At 40.5% G+C, this 24,654-nt stretch overlaps 1 protein-coding gene across 1 annotated transcript in view; it reads right to left on the reverse strand.

Annotated features, from left to right (window-relative positions):
• Positions 1-24,654, reverse strand: part of atp11b (ATPase phospholipid transporting 11B) — a 168,099-nt gene that overhangs the window by 46,008 nt on the left and 97,437 nt on the right. Inside the window, exons 21-28 of the mRNA XM_068042349.1 lie at positions 24,249-24,351; positions 23,093-23,238; positions 21,882-21,941; positions 16,475-16,602; positions 14,568-14,706; positions 9,120-9,185; positions 6,220-6,323; positions 4,620-4,785 (exon numbers count right to left, since the gene is read on the reverse strand). Of these exons, the coding sequence (XP_067898450.1) occupies positions 4,620-4,785; positions 6,220-6,323; positions 9,120-9,185; positions 14,568-14,706; positions 16,475-16,602; positions 21,882-21,941; positions 23,093-23,238; positions 24,249-24,351 (912 nt within the window). The remainder of the gene's footprint in view (positions 1-4,619; positions 4,786-6,219; positions 6,324-9,119; positions 9,186-14,567; positions 14,707-16,474; positions 16,603-21,881; positions 21,942-23,092; positions 23,239-24,248; positions 24,352-24,654) is intronic.

Below are 24,654 nucleotides of genomic sequence, written 5' to 3' on the forward strand. Positions count from 1 at the left end.
CTCAGGTGCTGTGAATGTGCATTCATCCTCGTTGAGTGTGAAATTGCGTTGAGAGTCGAGCGAACACTACGGATAACTGATCGCGTTCTGCTTTGTCCCTTCCAGGAATATCCTTCCTGCATCGAGTCTGTCCAGTCATAGAGAGATACAGCACTGAAACAGGCCCATCGGCCCACCAAGTCTGTGCCGACCAACAACCACCTATTTATACTAAGCCTACATTAATCCCATATTCCCTACCACATCCCCACCATTCTCCTACCACCTACCTATCTACACTAGGGACAATTTACAATGGCCAATTTACCTATCAACCTACAAGTCTTTGGCTGTGGGAGGAAACCGGAGCACCCGGTGGAAACCCACGCAGTCACAGGGAGAACTTGCAAACTCCGCACAGACAGTACCCAGAACCGAACACGGGTCACTGGAGGTGTGAGGCTGCGGTGCTAATCACTGTGCCGCCCAACAGTCCTGTTAGAATTTTGTAGGTTTCTATGAGATCCGCTCTTTAGCGAATACAAGCCTAATCGACCCAATCTCTCTTCATACGTCAGTCCTGCCATCCCAGGAATCAGTCTGGTGAACGTTTGCTGCACTCTCTCCATAGCAAGAACATCCTTCCTCAGATAAGGAGACCAAAACTGCACACAATACCAGATGCGGTCTCACCAAGACCTTGTATAATTGCAGCAAGACATCCTTGCTCCTGTACTCTAATCCTCTCGCTATGAAGGCCAACATACCATTTGCCTTCTTAACTGCCTGCTGCACCTGCATGCTTACTTGCAGCGACTGGTGCACAAAGACACCCAGGTCTCACTGCACCTCCCCCTTTCCCAATCTATCACCGTTCAGATAATAATCTGCCTTTCTGTTTTTGCCACCAAAGTGGATAACCACACATTTATCCACATTATACTGCACCTGCCATGTATTTGCCCAATCACTCAACCTGTCCAAATCACACTGGAGCTTCTCTGCATCCTCCTCACAGCTCACACTCCCACCCAGCTTTGTGTCATCTGCAAACTTGGATATATTACATTTAATTCCCTCATTTAGATCATTTATATTGTGAATAGCTGGGGTCCGAGCACTGATCCCTGCAGTACCCCACTAGTCACTGCCTGCCACTCGGAAAAAGACCAGTTTTTTCCTACTCTGTTTCCTGTCTGCCAACCAGTTCTCTATCCAGGTCAGTACCTTACCCACAATTCCATGTGCTTTAATTTTGCATGCTAATCTCTTACGTGGGACCTTTTCGAAAGCCTTCTGAAAGTCCAAGTACACCTCATCCAATGGTTCTCCCTTATCTATTCTACTAGTTACAACCTCAAAAAAATTCCAGTAGGTTTGTCAAGCATGATTTCCCTTTCGTAAATCCATGTTGACTTTGTCCGATCCTGTCATTGTTTTCCAAGTGCTCTATTACATCCTTTATAGTGGACTCCAGCATTATCCCCACTACTGATGTCAGGCTAACTGGTCTATAATTCCCTGTTTTCTCTCTACCTCCTTTTTTTAAATAGTGGGGTTACATTAGCTACCCTCCAATCCATTGGTACTGTTCCAGACTCTATAGACTTTTGAAAAATGACCAGCAATGCATCTACAATTTTAGGGTCACTTCCTTAAGGACTCTGGGGTGTAGATTATCAGGCCCTGGGGAATTTATTGGCCTTCAATCCCATCAATTTCCCTTACACCATTTCCCTAATAATACTGATTTCATACAGTTTCTCCTCCTCACTAGACCCTATGTTCCCCAACACAGTGGCGCAGTGGTTAGCACCGCAGCCTCACAGCTCCAGCAACCCGGGTTCAATTCTGGGTACTGCCTGTGTGGAGTTTGCAAGTTCTCCCTGTGTCTGCGTGGGTTTCCTCCGGGTGCTCCGGTTTCCTCCCACAGCCAAAAGACTTGCAGGTTGATAGGTAAATTGGCCATTATAAATTGCCCCTAGTATAGGTAGGTGGTAGGGAAATATAGGGACAGGTGGGGATGTGGTAGGAATATGGGATTAGTGTAGGATTAGTATAAATGGGTGGTTGATGGTCGGCACAGACTCGGTGGGCCGAAGGGCCTGTTTCAGTGCTGTATCTCTAAACTAAACTAAACATTTCTGGGAGGTAATCTGTGTCCTCCTTTGTGAAGGCAGAACCAAAGTATGTATTTAATTGGTCTGCCATTTCTCCGTTCCCCATTATAAATTCCCCAGTTTCTGACTGTAAGGGACCCACATTTGTCTTCACATAGCTATAGAAGCTTTTATAGTCAGTTTTTACATTCTCTGCAAGCTTACTCTCATACTCTATTTTCCCCTTCTTAATCAATCCCTTTGTCCTCCTTTGCTGAATTCTAAACTGCTCCCAATCCTCAGGTTTGATGCTTGTTCTGGCTATTTTATATTTCTCCTCCTTGGATCTAATACTATCCCTAATTTCTTTTGTAAACAACAGTTGAGCCACCCTTCTTATTTTATTTTTGTGCCAGACAGGAATGAACAATTGTTGAAATTCATCCATGCGCTCTTTAAATGCTTGCCATTGCCGATCCAATGTCAGCCCTTTAAGTAACGTTCTCCAATCTATCATAGCCAACTCGCACCTCATACCTTCATAGTATCCTTTATTTAGATTCAGGACTCTAGTCTCGGAATCAACTCTCTCACTCTCCATCTTAATGAAGAATTCTATCACGTTATGGTTGCTCTTCCCCAAGGGATCCCACACAAGACTTATTAACTAATTCTTTCTCGCTACACAATACCCAATCTAGGATGGCCTGTTCTCTAGTTGGTTCCTCAATGTATTGGTCCAAAAAATCATCACATATGCACTCCAGGAATTTCTCCTCTGCAGTATTATTGCTAATTTGGTTTGCCCAATCTAGATGTAGATTAAAGTCACCCATAATTATAGTTGCACCCTTATTGCATGAGTCTCCAATTTCCTGTTTAATGCCATCCTCTACATCACTGCTGTTTGGGGGTCTATATACAACCCCCACCAACATTTTCTGCCCTTTGGTGTTTCTTAGCTCCACTCATACAGATTCCATATCATGATTCTCTGAGCTAATATCCTTCCTCACTATTATATTGATTTCCTCTTTTACTAACAATGCTACTCCACCTCCTTCCACTTTTTGCCTCTCATTCCTAAATATTGAATACCCTTGGATGTTCAGTTCCCATCCTTTGTCACCCTGTAGCCATGTCTTCGTAATCGCAACTATATCGTATCCATTTACATCTATTATCGGTGTTCATCTAATTCAGGCCTCTTAAGCAGACCCCAATTTTAATTGCACCATCACAGGTGGCCATGTCTTCAGCTGCCTGGGCCTTAAGCTCTGGAATTTTCTCCCTAAACCTGTTGCCTTCCTGCATCTCAAGACGCTCCTTAAAACCTACCTCTTTAGCCAAGCTTTTGACAATCTGCCCTAATATGGTCTTTTGTGGTTGAGTGACAAATTTTGCTTTATAATGCTCCTGTAAAGCATCCTGGAACACTTTGTTATGTTAAAGGTGCTGTATAAATACAAGTTATTATCCTCTAAAGAACTCCTCGTCAGCCTCCCATACTTATCCCTTCATAAATCCAACTTGTTCAAAATTCAGCCATCTATATCCTGTCCTGCAATTAGACTACTGAACCCTCACCTTCTCTTCACCAAACTAGATGGTTTTCTTGATACATTGAATTTAAAATTCTCACCCTGACCTTAAAATTGTCAATGACTTCAAGCCATCCAATGTTGCAATCTCCTGGGGCCTTAAGTATCCTCCCATACTTTTTTGGCCCTGTACATTCCACCATCCTTCAGACCACATTTTTGGGCATGTCTTCAACTGCCTCAAATATGCCATTAGGAAATACTAATCAAAGACTGCTTCTTGCTTCCATGTTTATGTGATGGGCAGCATGGTGATGACTTAATATGTTGAGAGTTGATCAGGCAATCAACATATCATGGTAAATTAAGCATTTACAATGCTTGTGCTGTTTACTCCTGACTCTTGCTACACACATATATTAACAAATCAGCTACGTAACAAAATTTACTTTGAGGGTTATGCTGCAACGTTTATATTCCTATTATGCTAGAATATTTATGCTGTACTTTAAATGGTTAACTGATAAAACATTCCAGTTTTATCACCCGATTTTATATAATCCTTGCACAAATTAGCAGGATACAACTTTCGTTATCTAACCATCACAATAACACCTGCACGTTGTAATAATTGAGAAAAGAATTATGCATGCATGAGGTGAAAGAGAAAAATATTGCTTAAAATAAAACCACTTTGACTACAACTATTATTTAATACAAAAACAGAGATTATAGTATCAACTAACACTGATTTTAAGAATAATTGCAAACATCTACTGTGTGGTACTCATACTGCAGTTATGAATATACAGACCATTATTACCAAATGGTATTTATCTGATGTGAAATGCAAGCTTATAAAATTCACGCATAAAGGTGATCAACTAAAATACCAAATGTTATTCAACTGGATTTTTTTTCTGGTAACCTGCATAACGATTTACACTCAAAAGATAAATCATCTGAAGTGTTCTATTGTTGCTACAGGAGCAACACTTACTTGCGATCTTTGTGCCAAGGTAGGTCGTGTATGTCTCCAGAATAGTTTCCTTAGGACATCAGGGAGCAAGCAGGCAACTACTATAACAATAACGCCAAGCCAGACTGAAGCACTGGACAGCAAGTGAATGAAGACACAGTACATTTCTTGTGATGGCAAAAATGGCCTGTAAAGAAAGAAATTGGAGATTAATTAAAAACATTGCAAGTACATTTTCCTGCACAGTCCTGTGAATCTCCTTAATCCCAGGCCACACCTTTATTTAAACGGTCTCCCAATGTGATAAACCACAAATGTCTAAACTTGCATAAAGAATATTTTAAATGCCTTTAGAAGTAAATACACAATTTAAATAAGCTGCTGTCACATAATGACATGCCCTTGAAACACGTCCAAAAATTGAATATTCATAAAAACTTGCTAACAAGCTTCATATTAATTGGATAATCCAACTCATTCTTCTTACCAAAGCATTCATTATTTTTGCATGATTTACTTTTCTTTACCAATGTACATAATCTAACATATTAAAGTAACCTTTATTCCAATCAGTGATTCAAAATACAAATTAATCAGCTGTTTCTGCTCTGCACTACCAAGTATCTAGAATTAGATAGAGCAAAATTAATTTCCAAATAGGTGTGCATTATAGCAACAAATGTCAAGAATGAGATACTGTAGACCCATAAACAGCTGGAAAAATACTACCAGCATAACCTAAAACCAATAGCCACAGTACGTTAAGACTGCAACATTTTTGACTCCTGAATTCAAAATATGAAATCTGAATGAACTATCTAATAGTACATAGCATATTGCACTTTTATAGTGCAATTTTGCACTTGAGATTAATTGTGCTTAAAGGGAAGATAGGGAACATAGCATTTCCCCCAGTGTGGCATCCAACATTACATGAAACATTTGGCAAGTTCAGGTGCAGATCCTTTTCACTCTGCCCAATAATATGCTTCGATTCCAACATAAAAGCACTCTCTTGCTATAGTGCGAACTTTCCACCTCCTACACCATCCATCCTTACAGTTGCAGTAAGATTGACAATGTAGTACCAATCCTTATCAACAGGTTGTTTTTTTTTTGCAATGGACCTGAATGTCACTACTACAACCGGATTGAGATGACTGGAATTCATTTCACAGAAAACCATTACAAACACAAGAGGGAAAGACTTTCTTTGCTCATTGGGGCTGATTATTATTCCAGCACCCAGATTCCAAATAACATTCTAACTCCCTGCACTATTTGTTCTTCATTTAGAGATAACATTTAATATACAGGGAAAACACCATTTCTAAATTTTATTTTATAGAATTGCTATAGAACGTGGATGTTAAATGTTCTGTCCTGCAAAAAAAAAAAATGTACATGTGTTTTGTATTTAATTCTTATGACTATTCTGGGCAAGTGCTAAAAGAAACTATTGAGCGCCCACAACCAAGAACTGAAATACAAGATTAATACACAAAATGCAGATCTAAGCCTCAGATTCCTATTTGCATTCAAATTACTTAAATATTTGTATTTTTCATAATAGAATACTTGATAAACTGTGTTCTGTCAGACAGTACAAAACACTACTTACCAAAGTACTGCTCCATAAAGCAAAGAGAATGCAAAGTAAAACATTATTGAACCCCACGTAACAAAGTGGTTTATCCAGGTCCAGTAGTGCGTCTCAATTCCAAGCTTGTTTTTTTTTTTGGAGAGGGACGATGGGGTGGGGAGGGGGGCAAACAGAAAGATTTAATTTAAAAAGAATCACTGGGAAAAACAGTAAAGGCACCAGCAGGGTTGGTATAAAACACTATCACAGCCAAACTTTAAAAGAAATTCCAAATAAAACAATAAAGCATCTAAATGACTCCTGGAACTTGCAGTTTCAATTTTCACATTAATAGCTTCCAAGGTCAGGTCATTACCAAAATTCTGAACAGATCAGGCGAACAATTAACCAAAGACAATATTTTTAATAGTTTTGAAATTTAATGAAGCTTCCACTTTGGGCAAAAGGCAATTATTTCAAGAACTTTTCACTATTCACTGCTACTTTTGATACCACTCTACCAAGGGCAAAATTGTTAAGTAACAGTGCCATCATAACTAAATCAAAACAAATCTAGCTGCTACTGAGCAGATCATTGGGAAAAGATGAGGTATGTGATAGATAATCATCAGTTAATGAAGCAGTCAGAGCCTGAGACATAGCAATGATAACTGAATCTAGAAATGTACCCAGAGAAATTTCAATGCCAGCCCCAAAGAGCTAAAGGATAATCATCCTTTAGATCAAAGGCAAACAAATTCTATTTTATTCATTCATGGGATGCGAGTGTCACTGGCAAGGCCAGCAGTTACTGCCAATCCCTAATTGCCCTAGATAAGGTCGATGAGCCGCCTTCTTGAACCAATGCAGTCCGTTTGCTGTTAGAGAGGGAGTTCCAGGACTTTGACCCAGCAACAGTGAAGGAATAACGATATAGTTCCAAGTCAGGATGGCTTGCGACTTAGAGGGGAACTTGCAGGTAGTGGTGTTTCCATGCATCTGCTGCCCTTGTCCTTCTAGGTGGTAAAGATCACGGGTTTGGAAGGTGCTGTAGAAAGAACCTTGGCAAGTTGCTGCAGTGCATCTTGAAGATGGTACACACGACTGCCACTGTGTGCCGATGGTGGAGTGAGCGGACATTTAAGTTGGTGGATGGGGTGATCAAGCAGGCTGCTGTGTCTTGGATAGTGTTGAGCTTCTGGAGTGTTGTTGGAGCCACACTCATCTAGGCAAGTGTATTCCATCACACTCCTGACTTGTGCCTTGTAGATGGAGGACAGGGAGATACTCCTCACAGAATTCCCAGCCTCTGACTTGCTCCTGTAATCACAGTATTTATTTGGCTGGCCCAGTTAAGTTTCTGGTCAATGGTAACCCCCAGGATGTTGACGGTAGGGGATAGTAATGCTGTTGAATGTCAAGGAGAGTTGGTTAGATCCTCTCTTGTTGGAGATGGTCATTGCATGGCAATTGTGTGGCATGAAGGTTACTTGCCATTTATTAGCCCAAGCCTGAATATTTCCAGGTCTTGCTGCATGCAGGCACAGACTGCTTCAGCATCTGAGGAGTTGCGAATGGCACTGAACATTGTGCAACCATCAGTGAGCATCCCTATTTCTGACCTTGTGATCGAGGCAAGGTTATTGATGAAGCAGTTGAAGATGGCTGAGCCTAGGACACTACCCTAAGGAACTCCTGCAGTGATGTCCTGGAGCTGAGATGATTAGCCTCCGACGACAACCACTTTCCTTTGCATCAGGTACGACTCCAACCAGTTGAGAGTCTCTCCTCTTTCTCCCCCTCCCCCCACCCCACCGATTCCCATTGACTTCAACTTTGCTAGGGCTCCTTGATGCCATACTCAGTCAAATGCTGCCTTGATTTCAAGGGCAGTCACTCTCACCTCACCTCTTGGGGCATACCACATGAATTAGATCAGAATAGGAAGGGGTCCTCCCAATTTCTTTGGTCCAATAAAGTAACAGGAGTGAAAACCTTTACCTTTGCTTAATGGGAACAAACTCTGATAACAAGCCGTGATAACGATAAATTTGTGAATAGGTGAAAATAATGAAATTTTGTCTCCTGAAAATGCTCTTAGATTTCTGTTTATTCTTGTCTATTATATACGACTGAGGAACTATCCTGTTTATCATAAGACTCTCAATTCTAGAGTCAGGTCGAAGGTCTCAGATGGGATCAATTCAAGATACCAAGTTACCAAGAGAGAGAGAAAAGGAGCCTTTATTTTTGGTGCATACAATCCCCTTTTGACTGCTCAAATCTTTTTTTATACAAAAAAGTACCAAAAAAAGTTCCAAATAATACGAACATTTCATGGCTCTTTTCAACTAATCTCTGCTTTGTGGAGATCATACTTTCACTTGTGGGAAAATCCAAAACTAGGCATCATTAATGCAAGATAGTCACTAATAAATCCAGAAGGAAAATGAGAAATTTCTTTCCTCAGTGTGGTTAGACTGTGGAGTGCACTGCCACAGGAAGTGGTTGCAGCAAATAGCTTAGATGCTTTCAAAAAATAAACAAGTGAGTACATGAGAAAAAAGGAAATAGAACAATATGCTGAAAGGCTGAGATAAGGTAGATGGGTTGGGGGGAGACTCTGAGGAAGAACATCACAAATTAGATGGGCTGAATGGCCTGTTCCTGTGCTGTATATTCTATGCAACACTTGTTTGAATTAGCCTTGACTCAATGATCTAAATTTTATAATTTTCACAATGCAGAGCTAACAAAAAGTTAGCCTTCAAAATCAGTAATAATTTTCAATTTTATGAAGGCATTTATCAGTGTTTATGTGAATCATATATCATGCCATTAAATGAATTTAGTACCAATATGCATTTTCCTGTACTAACATACTTTCAATAAATTGCCCCTTATTGCTTAAGCCCTCAGCTTTAGTAATACATACTTACCTTTAAAGTGACCGTAATAAACATAACTGTGAAGACCAGAAAGCCAAATGTCCAGTTTCCAAACATCTAAATGGAAAAAGTAGCAAGTTAAAACACAGGAATCAAAATCTTCCAAAATCCTCACAAATAATGCATATTAATGACGAAGAAAATGAATTAACTGGAAGTATTACCTTTGCTAGAAAGCAAGAAATCTCTCCTCTGTAAATTTCAACAGTTACAATATTAACCAGATCGGATAGCAATCTAAATAGACTAAGTTATTCATTTGGTTAAGTAGACTAAAATTACTTTTTAGCAATGATTATGAATTCTTATCAAATTCAAGAATAGCACGATGTGACTGAAGGTCAACTTATAAGCTCAACTGTAGTGTCTGCATCAAGATCAGTGCGAGTCAGCAGCGTCAGATTGTACGACTAAAATAAAGCAAAATATTGCAGATGCTAGAAATCTGAAATAAAAACAAAGTGCTGGAAATACTCAGCAAGTCAAACAGCATCTGTGGAGAGAGAAGCAGAGTTAACATTTCAGGTCTGAGAGTTCTGATGAAAGATCAAAAGCATTTGATACAGTGCCACACAACAGACTTGTGAGCAAAGTGAGGGCTCATGGAATAAAAGGGACAGTAGCAACATGGATACGAAATTGGGTGCGTGACAGGAAACAGTAGTGGTTAATGGATGTTTTTCGGGTTGGAGGAAGGCTGGTAATGGAGGTCCCTAGAGGTTGATGTTAGGATCCTTCCTGTTCCTGATTTTTAATGACCTAGACCTTGGTATACAGGGCAGAGTTCCAAAATTTGCAGATGGTACAAAACTTGGAAGCATTGTGAACTGTGAGGAGGATAAGGTAGAACTTCAAAAAAGGACACAGGCAGGTTGGTGGAACGGGTGGAGAAGTGGCAAATGAAATTTAATGCAGAGAAGTGTGAACGGATTCATTTTGGTAGTAAGAATGTGGACATAATAAAATAAAGGGCGCAATTCTAAATGGGGTGCAGGAGCAGAGGGACCTGGGTGCACATGTGCATACATCATTGAAGATGGCAGGACAGGTTGAGAGAGCAGTTAACAGAGCATACAGCATCCTAGGCTTCATTAATAGGGGCACTGAGTAGAAAAGCAAGTTATGACACATTTGCATAGAACACTGGCTCCGCCTCAACAGGAGTACCGTGTCCAATTCTGGGTGCCACACTTTAGGAAAGATGCAAAGGCACTGGGAGTGCAAAAAAGGTTTACGAGAATGAAATTCCTCATCCCTGGAACTAGTTACATGGATAGATTGGAGAAGCTGGGACTGTTTTCTTTGAAGAGAAGGTTGAGTGGAGATTTGATAGAGGTATTAAAAATCATGAGGGTTCTGGACAGGGTCTTCTTCTTCTTTGGTCTCCTTGTCTCGAGAGACAATGGGTAAGAGCCTGGAGATGGTCAGTGGTTTGTGCAGCAGCGCCTGGAGTGGCTATAAAGGCCAATTCTAGAGTGACAGACTCTTCCACAAGTGCTGCAGATAAAATTGGTTGTCGGGGCTGTTACACAGTTGGCTCTCCCCTTGCGCTTCTGTCTCTTTTCCTGCCAACTGCTAAGTGTCTTCAACTCGCCTCTCTTTAGCCCCGCCTTTATGGCGGTCCGCCAGCTCTGGCGATCGCTGGCAACTGACTCCCACGACTTGTGGTCAATGTCGCAGGACTTCATGTCACGTTTACAGACGTCTTTAAAGCAGAGACATGTGGATACCAGTGACAAGCTCGCTGTACAATGTGATAGATAGGGTAGATAGGGGGAAAACTGTATCCATTGGCGGAGGGATCGAGAACAAGAGGGCACAGATTGAAGTTAATTGGCAATTAGCGACTTGAGGAAAAACATTTTCGTGCAGCGAGCGCTTAGGATCTGGAAAGCACTGCCTGAGGGCATGGTGAAGGTAGATTCAATCGAGGCATTCAAGATAGAATTGGATTAGTATCTGAAAAGGAAGAATGTGTAGGGCTATGGGGAGAAGGCTGGGGAGTGACACTAGATAAACAGCATTTTCAGAGAGCCAGCGCAGACACGACGAGCCGAATGGCCTCTTCTATGCTATAACAATTTGGTGATACTTTACAATCATGTTTTTGGGAACCTTGCTTGTTAATCTCCCCCAAACCATACAGCCCTCCCAAATAAGCCAACAACTTCTACCGTTCTGAGAACAGGACTGACCACCGAATTTCCTGGCTGCAATGGTAACACTCATTTTTAGTGATCATTTCTAAAATAGGCCAATTTTCACAGTACTCCAGATTAATTTATTTCTAGATTAGTACAAATAGCAAAAAATGAGGTTTACCAATAACTCAAGCTTACCTACTAGTAAATATTACCATTTCTAAGTTGTCATGGCATTTTTGCTGCATTTAACTCCATTTCTAAATCAGTCGCAAATCAAATAATACATACTTGCAAGTAGGCATTGTTTCACATTGCTGCAGCTTGCTTTGAATGTCAAATATAGCACCATGGTCTTTTCTAACTTAGGAACAAAATGGTTAATCTCAGCAGATTCTGTACTGCTGTTGGGGACATACAGCTGATTTTAGCATGAAGCAAAAAACTTTTATATCAATGTACTTTACAGGTTATATATTTTAGCAGAAAACCTGTTAGACTGTTCATTAATGTCTCAAGAAAAATTACACTTTCGATCATGTACAGAAAGAAAATTATACAATTTCATTTGCTTCACACAATTCAAATAGTTGTAATAAAAGAAATCCAAAATCTAGTTTAGAAGTACAAAATAATTGCAACGCTGAATGATTAAAGTGTGAATGTTTGCAATTAGTAAAGTAAATCATATTGTATCCTTCAAACTGTAATTAGTTAGATTTATCTTTATGAAATCAGAAGGATTAATAATGTATAGCTTTTATCTCCTCCTGCCCCACCTCATCATAAATGTCATTTAAGATCAAGAACAGTCAACTCTTATCAGTTGTCTATTAGATTTCAAAATTTGAAGTCATGCATGCGAAGGGGGAAAAGGAAAAACAGTAGAAAACCAAAAGTTCAAGCAGAAGTAGGGTACAACATTTAATGTTGAATAATTTTTATAAGCATTCAGAAAAACATCAATTGGAAACACATCATTCCATTGCATGGAGCACCTTCCAGAAAGAAAAAACACTTTAGTTAGGGCCTTATCTCATCCTCAGACTGTTTCAAAGTCCTTCATAACTCTGTACTCCTCTAATTCTGTCCTTTTGGCATCCACGATTTCATAACTGCTGATTTACTCAAAATGCAGTCACCGCTGTCAGGTGGTTTATTAACACACATTAACCCACTATAGCACATGCCATTTGGACTAGCTAGCTTTATGCCACTGTTCTCAAAACTAAATAGCCATCATCTTTGTTATTTCCAGTATTATATTGATGTTGGATGCACTTAATATTAAGTCAATACATTTTGAACACAATTCCATTTTATAGGGTATGGCACACTGCATCTGAAGGCTCCAAACTCCTTAACCTAGATTCTGACTCCATCCCTCTCCTTGGCAACAGTATGAGATTAAGCCCGTCTGTTCGCAACCTTGGTGTCATATTGAACCCAAGATGAGCTTCTGACCTTATATGCCTACCATCATTAAGATCTCCTATTTCCACCTCTAACATTGCCTGACTTTGCCCGTCTCAGCTCATTTCCTGCTGAAACCCTTACCCATGCCTTTGTTGCCTCCTGCCTGGTCTCCTACATGCTATCCTCCGTAAACCTGAGGTCATTCAAAACTCTGCTGCCCATGTCTTAACCCACACCAAGTCCCATTCCCCTATCACCCCTGTGCCCGGTGACTTAAAGTGGCTCCTGGTCAAGCAACATCTTGATTTTAAAATTCTCATCCTTGTTTTCAAATCCGTCCATGGCCTTGCTCCTCCCTATCATTGTAATCTCCTCCAGCCTCACAATCCTCAGATCTCTGCGCTCCTCTAATTCTGGCCTTTTGGCATCCCCGATTTTAATTGCTTCACCAATGGTGGCCCCATCTTCAGTTGCTTAGATCCTAGGCTCTGTAATACATTCCCTCCACCTCTCCGCCTCTCTACCGCGCTTTCCTCCTTTAGGAGGCTCCTTAAAACCTAACTCTTTGAGCAAGCTTTCAGTCGTCTGACCCAATATCTCATTGCGTAGCTCACTGTCATAATTATTTTATAATGCTCCTGTCAAACACCTTGGGGTGTTTTATCACATTAAAAGGTGTTATATAAATGTAAGTTATCATTGTTGTTGTTTGTATAAAGGTATGGTCTGTTATTTATGCTGCGATGGAAACCACACCAGCCAAATGGAAACATACTAATTTCGTCATATGGAACACTATTTGAACTTTTACTGGACATCAAGCATAACTTGTTTAAAAAGACAGCAGAGCTGAATGGCTGAAAACATGGCTGCACATTTGCATTCTGTGAGACAGTTGCATAGAGACACAATGGAAGTGCTCCCTGATTCAATTAGCGAGATGGATTCTGTCAATAGTGATGATCAAAAGGCACAGATCCATTGTCTGTGTAAGAGCCAGTACTCCATCTCTCTCTCCCCCACCTCAAGTGTGACTGGAGAACTTTTGAAATCAACAATCCTCACAGACGATGCTGTTTCAAACCAAGAGTTGGTCACATGATTAACCTGCTGGCCAACCTGGGGACTTTTTGAATTGTGCCACACAGAAAGGGAGACTACAACTGAACTTCAAGAAGAAAGCATCCCTCTCTCTCTCAAGCAACGTCCCAGGGACCCACGGAAGCAACTTAAGCCTCAAGACAGAGGGCCTCTTCAGCCTTCTAGTACCAGTGAAACAAGTTTGAAAGTGCGCACTGGGCCCCAGTGAGAACTGCAAGACTTAACTTTAATCAAGGACTTTACATCCAAACTAAAGACAGTAACTGAATTCCATTTATTACTCCAAACCTCCCTTTATTCTTTCTCCCCCCATATCTATTTGTTTGTGTGTTTATCTCGTATGCATGCGAATGTGGTTGCATTGCGTATTTTTAGTAATTTTAACTGAGTTAAGAGTGATAAGGTTAATAAACTTACACCTTTCTAGTTTAAACATAAGAAAGCCTGTCTGATTAGTTCATCTGAAATTACAATTAGAGAGCAGTAAGTAAGGACTCACTAAGGTGAAACTAAAACACTGTTTTAAAAAGTTAAACCCTGTTTTGGCCAAATCAGGAAGGGGGCCAGAGGAGAGCCTGAGACCCTCTTCCTCACCTAGCCGTAACAATGCTGTTCAGAATATAAGCAAAGAAGATAGTTTTACTCAAAGAAATTCTAAAAGATGCTCAGTGCACGGCTCTTCATTGTATTTCAGTCAAATAAACTTTAAAATGGAAGAATATGCTAAGATGAATCAAAAAACTTTTAAACAATTTTAATATTTTTGAAATGTAAGTCCTACCTGACCATTTCCCATCATGGATGCATCATCTCCGCTCAGAAGGTAAGAACCAAAGAAAAATACAAAGGCATGACAAAATCCTAGCAGAGTCCAATACAGAAATCTTTTGAGGGACAAGACCTCATTTCTGCTAATCTCTCTGTAAAAATACAAAATATTACTGAGGTTATAAAAAAAAAGTATAAATGTTTTTAGTGAATTGACTACCTAAATATGGCATTTTGCAGAGATTTTAAACTTATTTTATGCCCATCTGCAAATTTATTCACAACATGAATACAGGACCAACACTGCCATGTTTAACTGCGGCCCTAACCAAGTAAACATATTTTCCAGCAAATCCTGGGTCTATAATGGTGAGTTAAAGGCACCAGCACTATTAGTGTGTGAAATATCTAGCAACTTGTGGAAAGGAAGAGATATGCGAGTTGTGAATTGCTGCAAATTGTTGGGCAACTGATGCTACCTCACAGTTAGCAAAACTAGAAATCACAATCACAAAGTTTCAAGAAATCACTATATCTGTTTTTACAGCACAAATGTAAACTCGCTATAAGAAGTTAGAGCTGCTGTTTAACACTGTAGGAACCGTGTTAATGGGGTAATCTATGTTTCCAATGGCCTTTCACTTAGAAACAAGTTATATCAGGGTCCTTACAACATTAAATAACAGATAAATAATAACTGTTCCACATGTGCCACAATGCATTCAACCAGGATGTAAACAAAACTGATCTGTTAAATTGATTTGCTGTGGATTCTGGATAAGAGTAAAGTCAATGCTAAATTCATTTCAGCACGTCAGGATTTAGACTCTCCCCTTCCCTCAAAGGATGTGAGCGTGCACCCACTAATTTGCCCCAATCCCTATGCTGATTCCAAAAGCAACACATGAATTATAAGACAATTAAAATCTGAACGCTGGGCAGCAGGTGGTCTAATTCATATTCAAGTGTCATGTTCGACATGCAAAAAAAAAAACTTCCAACTTGCTCACTTTCCTGAATGTAATTCAGTTACAAACTTGGTTTGAAGATGTCCAGGTTGCCATTTCAGAGCTTTGCTAACAATTCAAATCCTTAAATTTCACTGGTTATGGAGACATGCTATTGGTTTCATCATTTTCCAAGGTTCCCAGATGCCCCATAGAACTCTACTTCCAGAAAATTTAATTGAAGCTAAAGCGTGAGGGGAATAAAATCCAAATGTCAGTACTCACCCTGATATTGCCACATTAGTGGCGCAGTGGTTAGCACCGCAGCCTCACAGCTCCAGCGACCTGGGTTCGGTTCTGGGTACTGCCTGTGTGGAATTTGCAAGTTCTCCCTGTGACCGTGTGGGTTTCCGCCGGGTGCTCCGGTTTCCTCCCACTGCCAAAGACTTGCAGGTTGATAGGTTAATTGGCCATTGTAAATTGCCCCTAGTGTAGGCAGGTGGTAGGAGAGTGGTAGGGAATATGGGATTAATGTAGGATTAGTATAAATGGGTGGTTGATGGTCGGCACAGACTCGGTGGGCCGAAGGGCCTGTTTCAGTGCTGTATCTCTATGACCAGCAAATTCAGGGACATACTGTCTACCCTTTGCTCATCTTGGATATTACCACATTAAAAAACAAACCTAGAGAATAACTGAAAATGTAGCAGGAGCTCTGTCCATCCCAGAACTGGCCAGATTTTAGTTCCTTGGGACCACCCTCCACTAGCTGTTTGACTTGTTTCACGAGACTTTACCATTCTGGCTCCCAGGTTAAAATGGCCCTTTTCCTTCCCCCTCTTAATACTCAAAATAAGTATATACTTATAATCTGAATATTATATTTCATTGCCACAATTCAAACAAAGAACCCATGGCTTTCATTATGCATGTGGAAAAGAAATGACGAATGCAGTAATCAAATTCAACCTACTTGTACAATGCTGGCTTGCTCTGAAGTATGCGAGGGTGCACATCTTGTTCTAACAAACTGTACATAAGGATGGGTAAGGAAGTGAAGCAAATGTTGTACAGTGTCAGGTAAGCACCGTTATACAATGTCTGTAAGAAAAATACATTAACATGGTAATCTCGAGCTATTAACTTACACGTACATTTATTATCTGCACTGCTGCTATCCACCTTCCTGACTAACAAGGGCAAAACTTTAATGTAAAACATATATTACAACTGAACACACATAGAAAAAGGGTCACCAACAGAAAATGCTGGTAATACTCAACAGGTCAGGCATTATGAGCAAAGAAAAATCGACCTTTCATCAGGCCTGAAAACATTAACCGTTTTTCTCTCCACAGATGTTGCCTGAACTGCTGAGTATTTCCAGCATTTTCTGTTTTTGTTACAGATTTCCAGCATCAGCAGTATTTTGCTTTTGCACAAGTAAAGCAGGTTCAACTTTAATAAAGGTGAGGTAAGTACAGTCTCCAAGACAAATTCTAGAGTGTGTTTCTAATACATAAAAATGACATTTCAGGATCTCAATATTTCTTTAGAAGTTTTACACTTACGGGACGCTCACAATCTATGAATTGGTTCTTGAGAGCATTTTAACAGAAGTGGTTTAGGGAGGGAATTCCAGACCTTGGGGGTCTAGACAGCTGAAGGTACAGCTGGCCAAAGATGGGGTGAAGGATATCAGGGATGCAGAAGAGGCCAGAATTGGAGAAATGCGGATTTTTCGGAGGAGTATAGGGATAAGGGAAATGGCATAGACAGGGAGGGCAAGGCCATGGAGGGATTTGAAAACATGAATAAAATTTTAAATTTGATGCATTGATAAACTGGCAGCCAATGTAAGTCAATGAGCACAGGCGAGATGGGTCAACAGGGGTTGAAGAGAGTCAGAAAAGGGGTAGATCAACAGGCAATTTAAGCTCCTGGCTTAATATTCTTGTGGTTCGGTCTCAACCTTTGTCTGATAACGCTCCTGCGAAGCACCTTGGGACGTTTAACTACGTTGAAGGTGTTATATAAATGCAAGTTATTGTTGTCTGTTTCATATACATACTGTAATCCTAAATTGTAATCACTGCTGTATGAAATGTGACAATGGGCTTGAAGGGTAATTTCAAAGTAGACAATAGGTTTAGATGCATTTAACTGCTAATCTGATGGGGGAAAAAGAAAAATGGAGCTTGGGATTCTGTTCAGAAAACAGCAAAAATACTATGGCATTAACACTGTTGCAGTATGAGTGAACAGGAATTGGATTTGGCTGGGGTGGGGGTGTGCGAGGTGGCATATATTTTTCCATATAGTACAGAAAATCAAACAGAAGTCTGTAATATGCATACTGTTAGACTGTACGAAACAGTACCCTTAAAAACTGCTGCTTTAAAAAGGACAGCATTCTTTGGCAAAAGTATTTTGAATTTGGTCCTTGGGCATAGCTCTGATGCCACCCTTTTGATATCATGCATTTATCTTTCCCCCTTTTACAACTGGTTAGAAACCTAGAACCCCTCTGCCTGCTCTCCTTCTTCCCTCAAAAATCAATGCGAATATGTGAATAATTCCTTGACGTACTAGGGTCAGAAGCAAAGTAGTGAGAGGATAAGTGATAGTGTGATGGCATAGGACTAAAAAGTACAACTTCTTCTATCTTAATCTTTCCACCACCTGAGAAAAAAAAAAGTGTCTCAAAATAGAAGTTACACCAACAAATGCCACTTAAATTGCACCATTAAAAGCAATTTATATCGCTGTTTCCTAAATAGCAACCAAAACAATCACAAGAGTGATATTGTATAAAGAAAAAAAGCCTTCAATGAGATTGTTGTAGACACAGGAATAAAAACACACAAATAATTAATTAGAGATACAGCACAAACAGGCCCTTCGGCCCACCGAGTCTGTGCTGACCAACAACCGCCCATTTATACTAACTCTGCAATAATCCCATAATCCCTACCACCTACCTATATTAGGGGCAATTTACAATGACCAATTTACCTATCAACCTGCAAGTCTTTGGCTGTGGGAGGAAACCGGAGCACCCGGTGAAAACCCACGCGGTCACAGGGAGAACTTGCAAACTCCACACAGGCAGTACCCAGAATCGAACCCGGGGCCCTGGAGCTGTGAGGCTGAGGTGCTAACCACTGCGCCGCCCCACCACCACTGCTTTTGATGGCAGCATAACACTCAAATAAAAGGTTATTCAAGCTATTTCTTTTTTAAATTCAGAGAAATTGCATTGAATCCAGAAGTACAGGTAGCTGGTTGTGTCTGGGAGAATTGTTAAGAAAGAAACGTTTCCTGATATTTAAATTCTCAATCCAAATGGCAAGCTACAATTTCAAATTCAGAACCTCAAAATTTTTTGCACCATTTGCTTGTGGTCTCTTTCAAGTTTTATCTGTGAAATAAGTAAATGGAGTGCGCACCAACTACACGAGTCTCCCGTCATTCAGAAATTACTTATTCCACAGTCACCTTTTCAAATTGTTTCTGGCCTCTATGTAAAAATACACAGCCAAATATGCATTAAAAAGTCATTTATAAATATATATTTATTCCAAAGTGACTCCTGACAACACAGCGGCCCACTGATGTCATCAGAGCACTCCAAGCTGTGCACATGCGCAAATGGTCTTCTGCATTCTGAGATGCTGCGTATGCACAGCATAGGTCTTGCCTTGTCAGGACTAACAGGCGCATGCACAGAAAAACACACTCCCCCCCTCGGCCACTCACTCCAGGTTGCTTGCCTCCCGCTCCCCGCCTATCCCTCCAGACGCTAGCTCTAGGCCGCAGGCCGCTTCCCTCTGCCCGAAGCAGCAAAGCGGGCCGCGAGGGGTGACGGGGCAATGTAAGAGTCAGTGGCCGAGAGGAGGGCAGCGGCTTGGCCTAGAACTAGCGTCTGGAGGGAAGCGGAGAGTGAGCGGCCAGAGAGCGGGATGGGGGAGGGAGTGAGCGGCCGGAGAAACCTCTCAGAATTATGGAGGGTGTGCAGCACAGTCAGAGGTGCTGTCCTTTTGATGAGACTTTAAACAGTGCAATGCGCTCAGTGTATCAAACATGTCCAATATGTCCTGCCATGGGTTGAAGTTGTTTTTCTGTGATAAATTGAGCTGCGACATCTTTAACCCTGGCAGCAACCTGAACGTCGCAGACAGTGACGTTAAAGTGGATGAGGCTGCATCTGCACATGCGCTAGTACAGCGCCACCTAATGGTTGTGTTGTCAGCAACACAGCCTATTTATTAACAGTAGAATAAAAAGTTCACTCCAAAAATGCAGGAAAATGTCCTAGTGTGAAAAAAATTAACAAAATGCAGGTGATGCCCAGAGTAACCCTGCCACAGAAAATAAATTTTTGCTGAAAATAAAGACATGTTGTCGAAACTTTTCGTCTTGCACTCATCAGGACAATCCGCAAGAATAACCAATGTAAAGGAAAACAACTTATACTGCATGAGAAGTGTGTGCTGATTGGTTGGCAAGTGAACTCTGATTAGTGGAGGCATTGCCATGTAAAATGCACCAGTTGATGGTGACTGACAGTTAACTGCCAAACTTTGTTTGAAATTTAAACCAGGCTGCTTGACTAATTGGTCAAGGCATTGTCCTGAGGAATGAACCCGATTTATGAGGTTGCCGATAAGGCCAATCTTGTAGCACATGGAATTGCAAGAATCCCAACGCATGTATTGACCAGTGAAGGTAGGTTTGCGGTAGATCTTGCTAGAGAATCCCTTAACAGAGTTCTCAACTAGTATGTATAGGAAAGGGAGCTCATTTGACTGCTCCATTTCAAAGGTGAATGTGAGCGCAGGATGGAGCCCATTAAGACGTGTAAAGAAATTATTGCATGCAGCTGCGGATTCAAATACAGCAAATATATCTACATATCGGAAAAATGCAAGAGGTAGGAGGCTAGTGTCATTCCATCCAAGGCATGCTTCTCATGGAACCCAACAAAGATGTTTGCGAGAGCTGGGCCTAGAGGTGATGCCATGGCAACACCATCTATTTGGGCATACATGGTGTCATTAAAACTGAACTCAACTGCGCGAGTATTCATGCAATGGTGGTGGGTCTAGATCACCATGACATAGTGCTGCAGCACAAATATCTATGGCTTCCTTAAGTGGTATAGTTCCATGCGCTATAAGATCGGCCTTATCGGCAACCTCGCAAATCAGGCCCGAGCCATTTGCTCACCATGCAAGCTTGATGCTGAAATAGGGTGAATCAAAGACATCCTGCGTGACAATGGCTACCCTGGTCAGTCCATTTCTCGCTGTATATTGCGTAAACTAATGAATGGGCCTACGGCTGATTTTTCTGCCCTGAAAAGTGCCCAGTCTACCTCAAATTACCCTGGAAGGGTAATGTATCCCAAAATTTGAGCAACAGATAAAGCTAGCTGTTTCATGCCGCTACTGTGCAGTAACAACACGTTGGTGTTCGCCACTAACTGGACGCTGCCATCAAGCCAAAAAGATGTCCTGCCTATCACACAAATCAGTAATATGATATATGGATTTCTGTGCCTGCGTGATGCTTGGTATATAGGCCGCACGTCCCAAAGACTGGCTGATCGTATCAAACAACATATCCCTTCTGCTGTTCGCAACAGGCAAGGTACGAGCCGTACCCAACCAGCCCGTGTTTGCAAAACTTAAAACAGTGTGCAACATTAGATGTGATTCCGCGATTGGACAACATTTACTAAATAATCCACAGTCTGCTAAGAATTAGGCTGACAACCAACTCAAGATTGTCCAGTCAGGTTCACAGGGTGGCGCATTTGTGCATACTGGAAGCTACATATATTAACACACAGGGCCCTGTTCTTTGCAGACAGAAAGAATATATACAGACATTGCACCTGTTTCAGCTGAACAAATAAGTGACAGCCATTTGCTGGTTTATTCCTCAGGGCAATGCCTTGATCAGAGTCAAGCAGCCTGGATTAAATTTCAAACAAAGCTTGGCAGTTAACTGTCAGTCACCATAAACTGGTGCATTCTCCATGGCAACGTCTCTACTAATCAGAGTTCACTTGCCAACCAATCAGCACTCTCTTCTCATGCAGTGCAAGTTGCTGTTTTCCCTTACTGCTGTTTGTTGGTTATTCTTGTGGATTGTCTTGATGAGTGCAAGACGAAAATCTTCAACATTTGCAGCAATATTCAAGTTCTGTACTACTGAATGACCATTAAATAAATTTTACCTTTTCACAACTGCCACTCCCTTCAGAAACTTGTAAATACACCAATGACAACTGCCAGAAAAGAGGTAGCAAATATGCAGTAAAAGTTAATGAATTCTTGTCTCAAGCTCATTAATTTATAAAAAGTAACACTTACTTGTTGTGAAAACAAACAGAAGAATTGATATAAAAACTGAGGTGTGATAAAACAGACATTCTGGAAAAAAAATCAACAACACAGGATTGGTTAGCGTTCTTAATATGGAACCATGAGCCTTTGAAAAAAAAATACACTATATTAGGCAATTGTGAAATGGCGACAAAATCCACCTATCCCAAACTTTGATTCTGTTAGGATCCTAAAAGAAGTTAACAACTTTCTGAAAATGTTTTTTTTTTAAAAAACACTCCCTCGTTGCCATTGCCTAGTAGTACTTGCCCTACTAAACTGAAGTTCCCAGATTTGACTTCTGGTCCGTATGAGTTTGTTACCATCAGTCTAAACAGCACTTGGAGCTGCCCTAAGTTGCCCAATGTTAATGAAGGGAAAAAAGTCGTGCTGCCCATTCCTGATTTTGACGCTTGCTGGAACAGTTCATAAATGGGCAAGAACAAGATAGAGCTTGGGTGGGATGCCCTTCCCTCTCAAAACAGCCTGATGAAATTTACCATCTTGGTTCTTAGATGAAGAATAGGCATTTGGCCATGGCACCAAGTATCAGCTATGGCTCAGTTGATAGCACTCGCCTCGGAGTCAGAAAGTTGTGGGCTCAAGACCCACTCTAAAGATTTGAGCACAAAAATCAAGGCCGATACTCTGGCGCAATACTGAGGAAACACTGCAATGTCAAAGGAGCTATCTTTCGGATGAGAAGTTAAACCGAGGCTCCATCTGCCCTCTCAGCTGGACGCAAAACATCCCATGGTACTATTTCGAAGAGGACCTATTCCAATATGGAATATAGGATTCCTATATGGGAGTTATTCTTGGTGTCCTAGCCAATATTTATCCCTCAATTGACATCACAAACACAGATTATCTGGTCATTATCACATTGCTGTTTGTAGGTGCTTGCTGTGTGCAAATTGGCTGCTTGCATTTTCTACATTATACAGTGATGACACTTCAAAAGTACTTCATTGGCTGCAAAATGCTTTGGGATGTCCAGTGGTCATGAAAAGTTCTACTGAAATGCAAGTTTAATACATATAACGCCGGGCACATGCACACTGCACAACGGGAATCAGGAAAAAGGGGCAGAAGGGCAAGAAAAATTAGAGGAAAAACCATTGCGAATTAACAGACCGATGCAAAAATGTGGCCAAAAACACTGGTAAAGTTACAGAAAATTAATCAAAACAGCATACCTTATAAAAAAAGTACTGTACAAGGTGTGATATTCTAATATAATAGAAGTGGCCATGGACAAATAATAACTTCGTGAGGAATCTGAATCTTGCTATTGCATAGTCACTATTTCTCACTGCTTGCCTTCCTTCTTTTCCCATAATTCCTGTGGAAAGAAAAATGTTAAGACAACCATATATTGGCACTTTCATTTTGTGTTAAAATTCAGAGATCTTTAAATAAGTTACAATAACTAGTTAATAAAATTTAATATGCAAAAAGCAACAAGAACATACCATCCCAAGGATTTCATAATGAACACAGATCACACACTCATGATACGTTGGGAGAAACGTTATGAAAGGGGACCTAAAGCATTGCCAAAGAGGTAGATTTTGAGAAGGGTTTTGAAGTGGAAGGGTCTGATGGCTTAAGGCTCTGCCATTAGTAGCGGAACGTGGTGGTGAGAAAAAGTTGCAAAGTAGCCCAGAGTGAAAAGAGCAGGCTATCAAGGAATTATATGTTGTACAAACTATTTCTAGTGTTGAGGTTCAGAGGGCACTCAAATCATCTCAAGTTAGAGCAGTACTGATCAATCCAGAGGTCTATTATATTTACATGTTTTGTCAACTAAAATGTATCACATATACACACAATAATGCTGCAATTTAGTTTTAGACATGAATTAACTAATTGGAAAGTTCACATAGGTTATTGGAGAATACCTTAATGCATTTTCCTCTGATCTTGACCTCACTTGTGTTTAATTTGGCAGAGAAGCTCAAACCTTGATAAGAAATGAACTATATGCGACAAGCCCAATTATTGGCTCATTCGCCAAAGATACCTATAACTTAGTGCAGCCAATTATAGAAAGTATTAACCCAAATGTTAAGTACTTGAAAATAGTTTTCATCAAGTACCCACAGAGAAAATAAAAACTGAAATGGTTGAAAAATGTGTGCTAAACACTTATTTTGTGACAAATATACATGAAAAATAAGTCACATTGATCGGAAACATTCCAATTAATTTACTGACAGACGTTTGGTGCATCATGACTCATTTTCAGCCACTATCCCCAGGAACTGTTAAACCCATTACAATTCTGCTCATTCATGTGATGCACAGAAACAGTAGCAATACACAAATAATTTGGCAACTTTGTTTACATACCTATGCCAATATTTGCTTCCATTATCATGCTAACATCGTTTGCACCATCACCAATTGCTAAGGTAATAGGCTTGGCTGGCGATGTCTTTAAAAGCCTGACAACCTGAAAATATACAAAAACTATTACAGACTTTAAGTCGCACGATACAAGTCACAAGGCATGGTACACAAAGAACGACATTAATGAAAGCAAAATTTCATAACATTAATAATGGGTAAAACCTGATGTTAGATCCTTTATCTGTTTAATGCTCTCAAAATGGATAGAAGCATAGAAAAATAGGAGTAGGCCATTCGGCCCTTCGAGCCTGCTCCGCCATTCAACATGATCATTGCTGATCATCCAAACTCAGTAACCTGTTCCCGCTTTCTCCCCGTATCCCTTGATCCCATTAGCCCTAAGAAC

Source organism: Heterodontus francisci, chromosome 11 (assembly GCF_036365525.1).
Source record: "Heterodontus francisci isolate sHetFra1 chromosome 11, sHetFra1.hap1, whole genome shotgun sequence".
NCBI lineage: Eukaryota > Metazoa > Chordata > Chondrichthyes > Heterodontiformes > Heterodontidae > Heterodontus > Heterodontus francisci.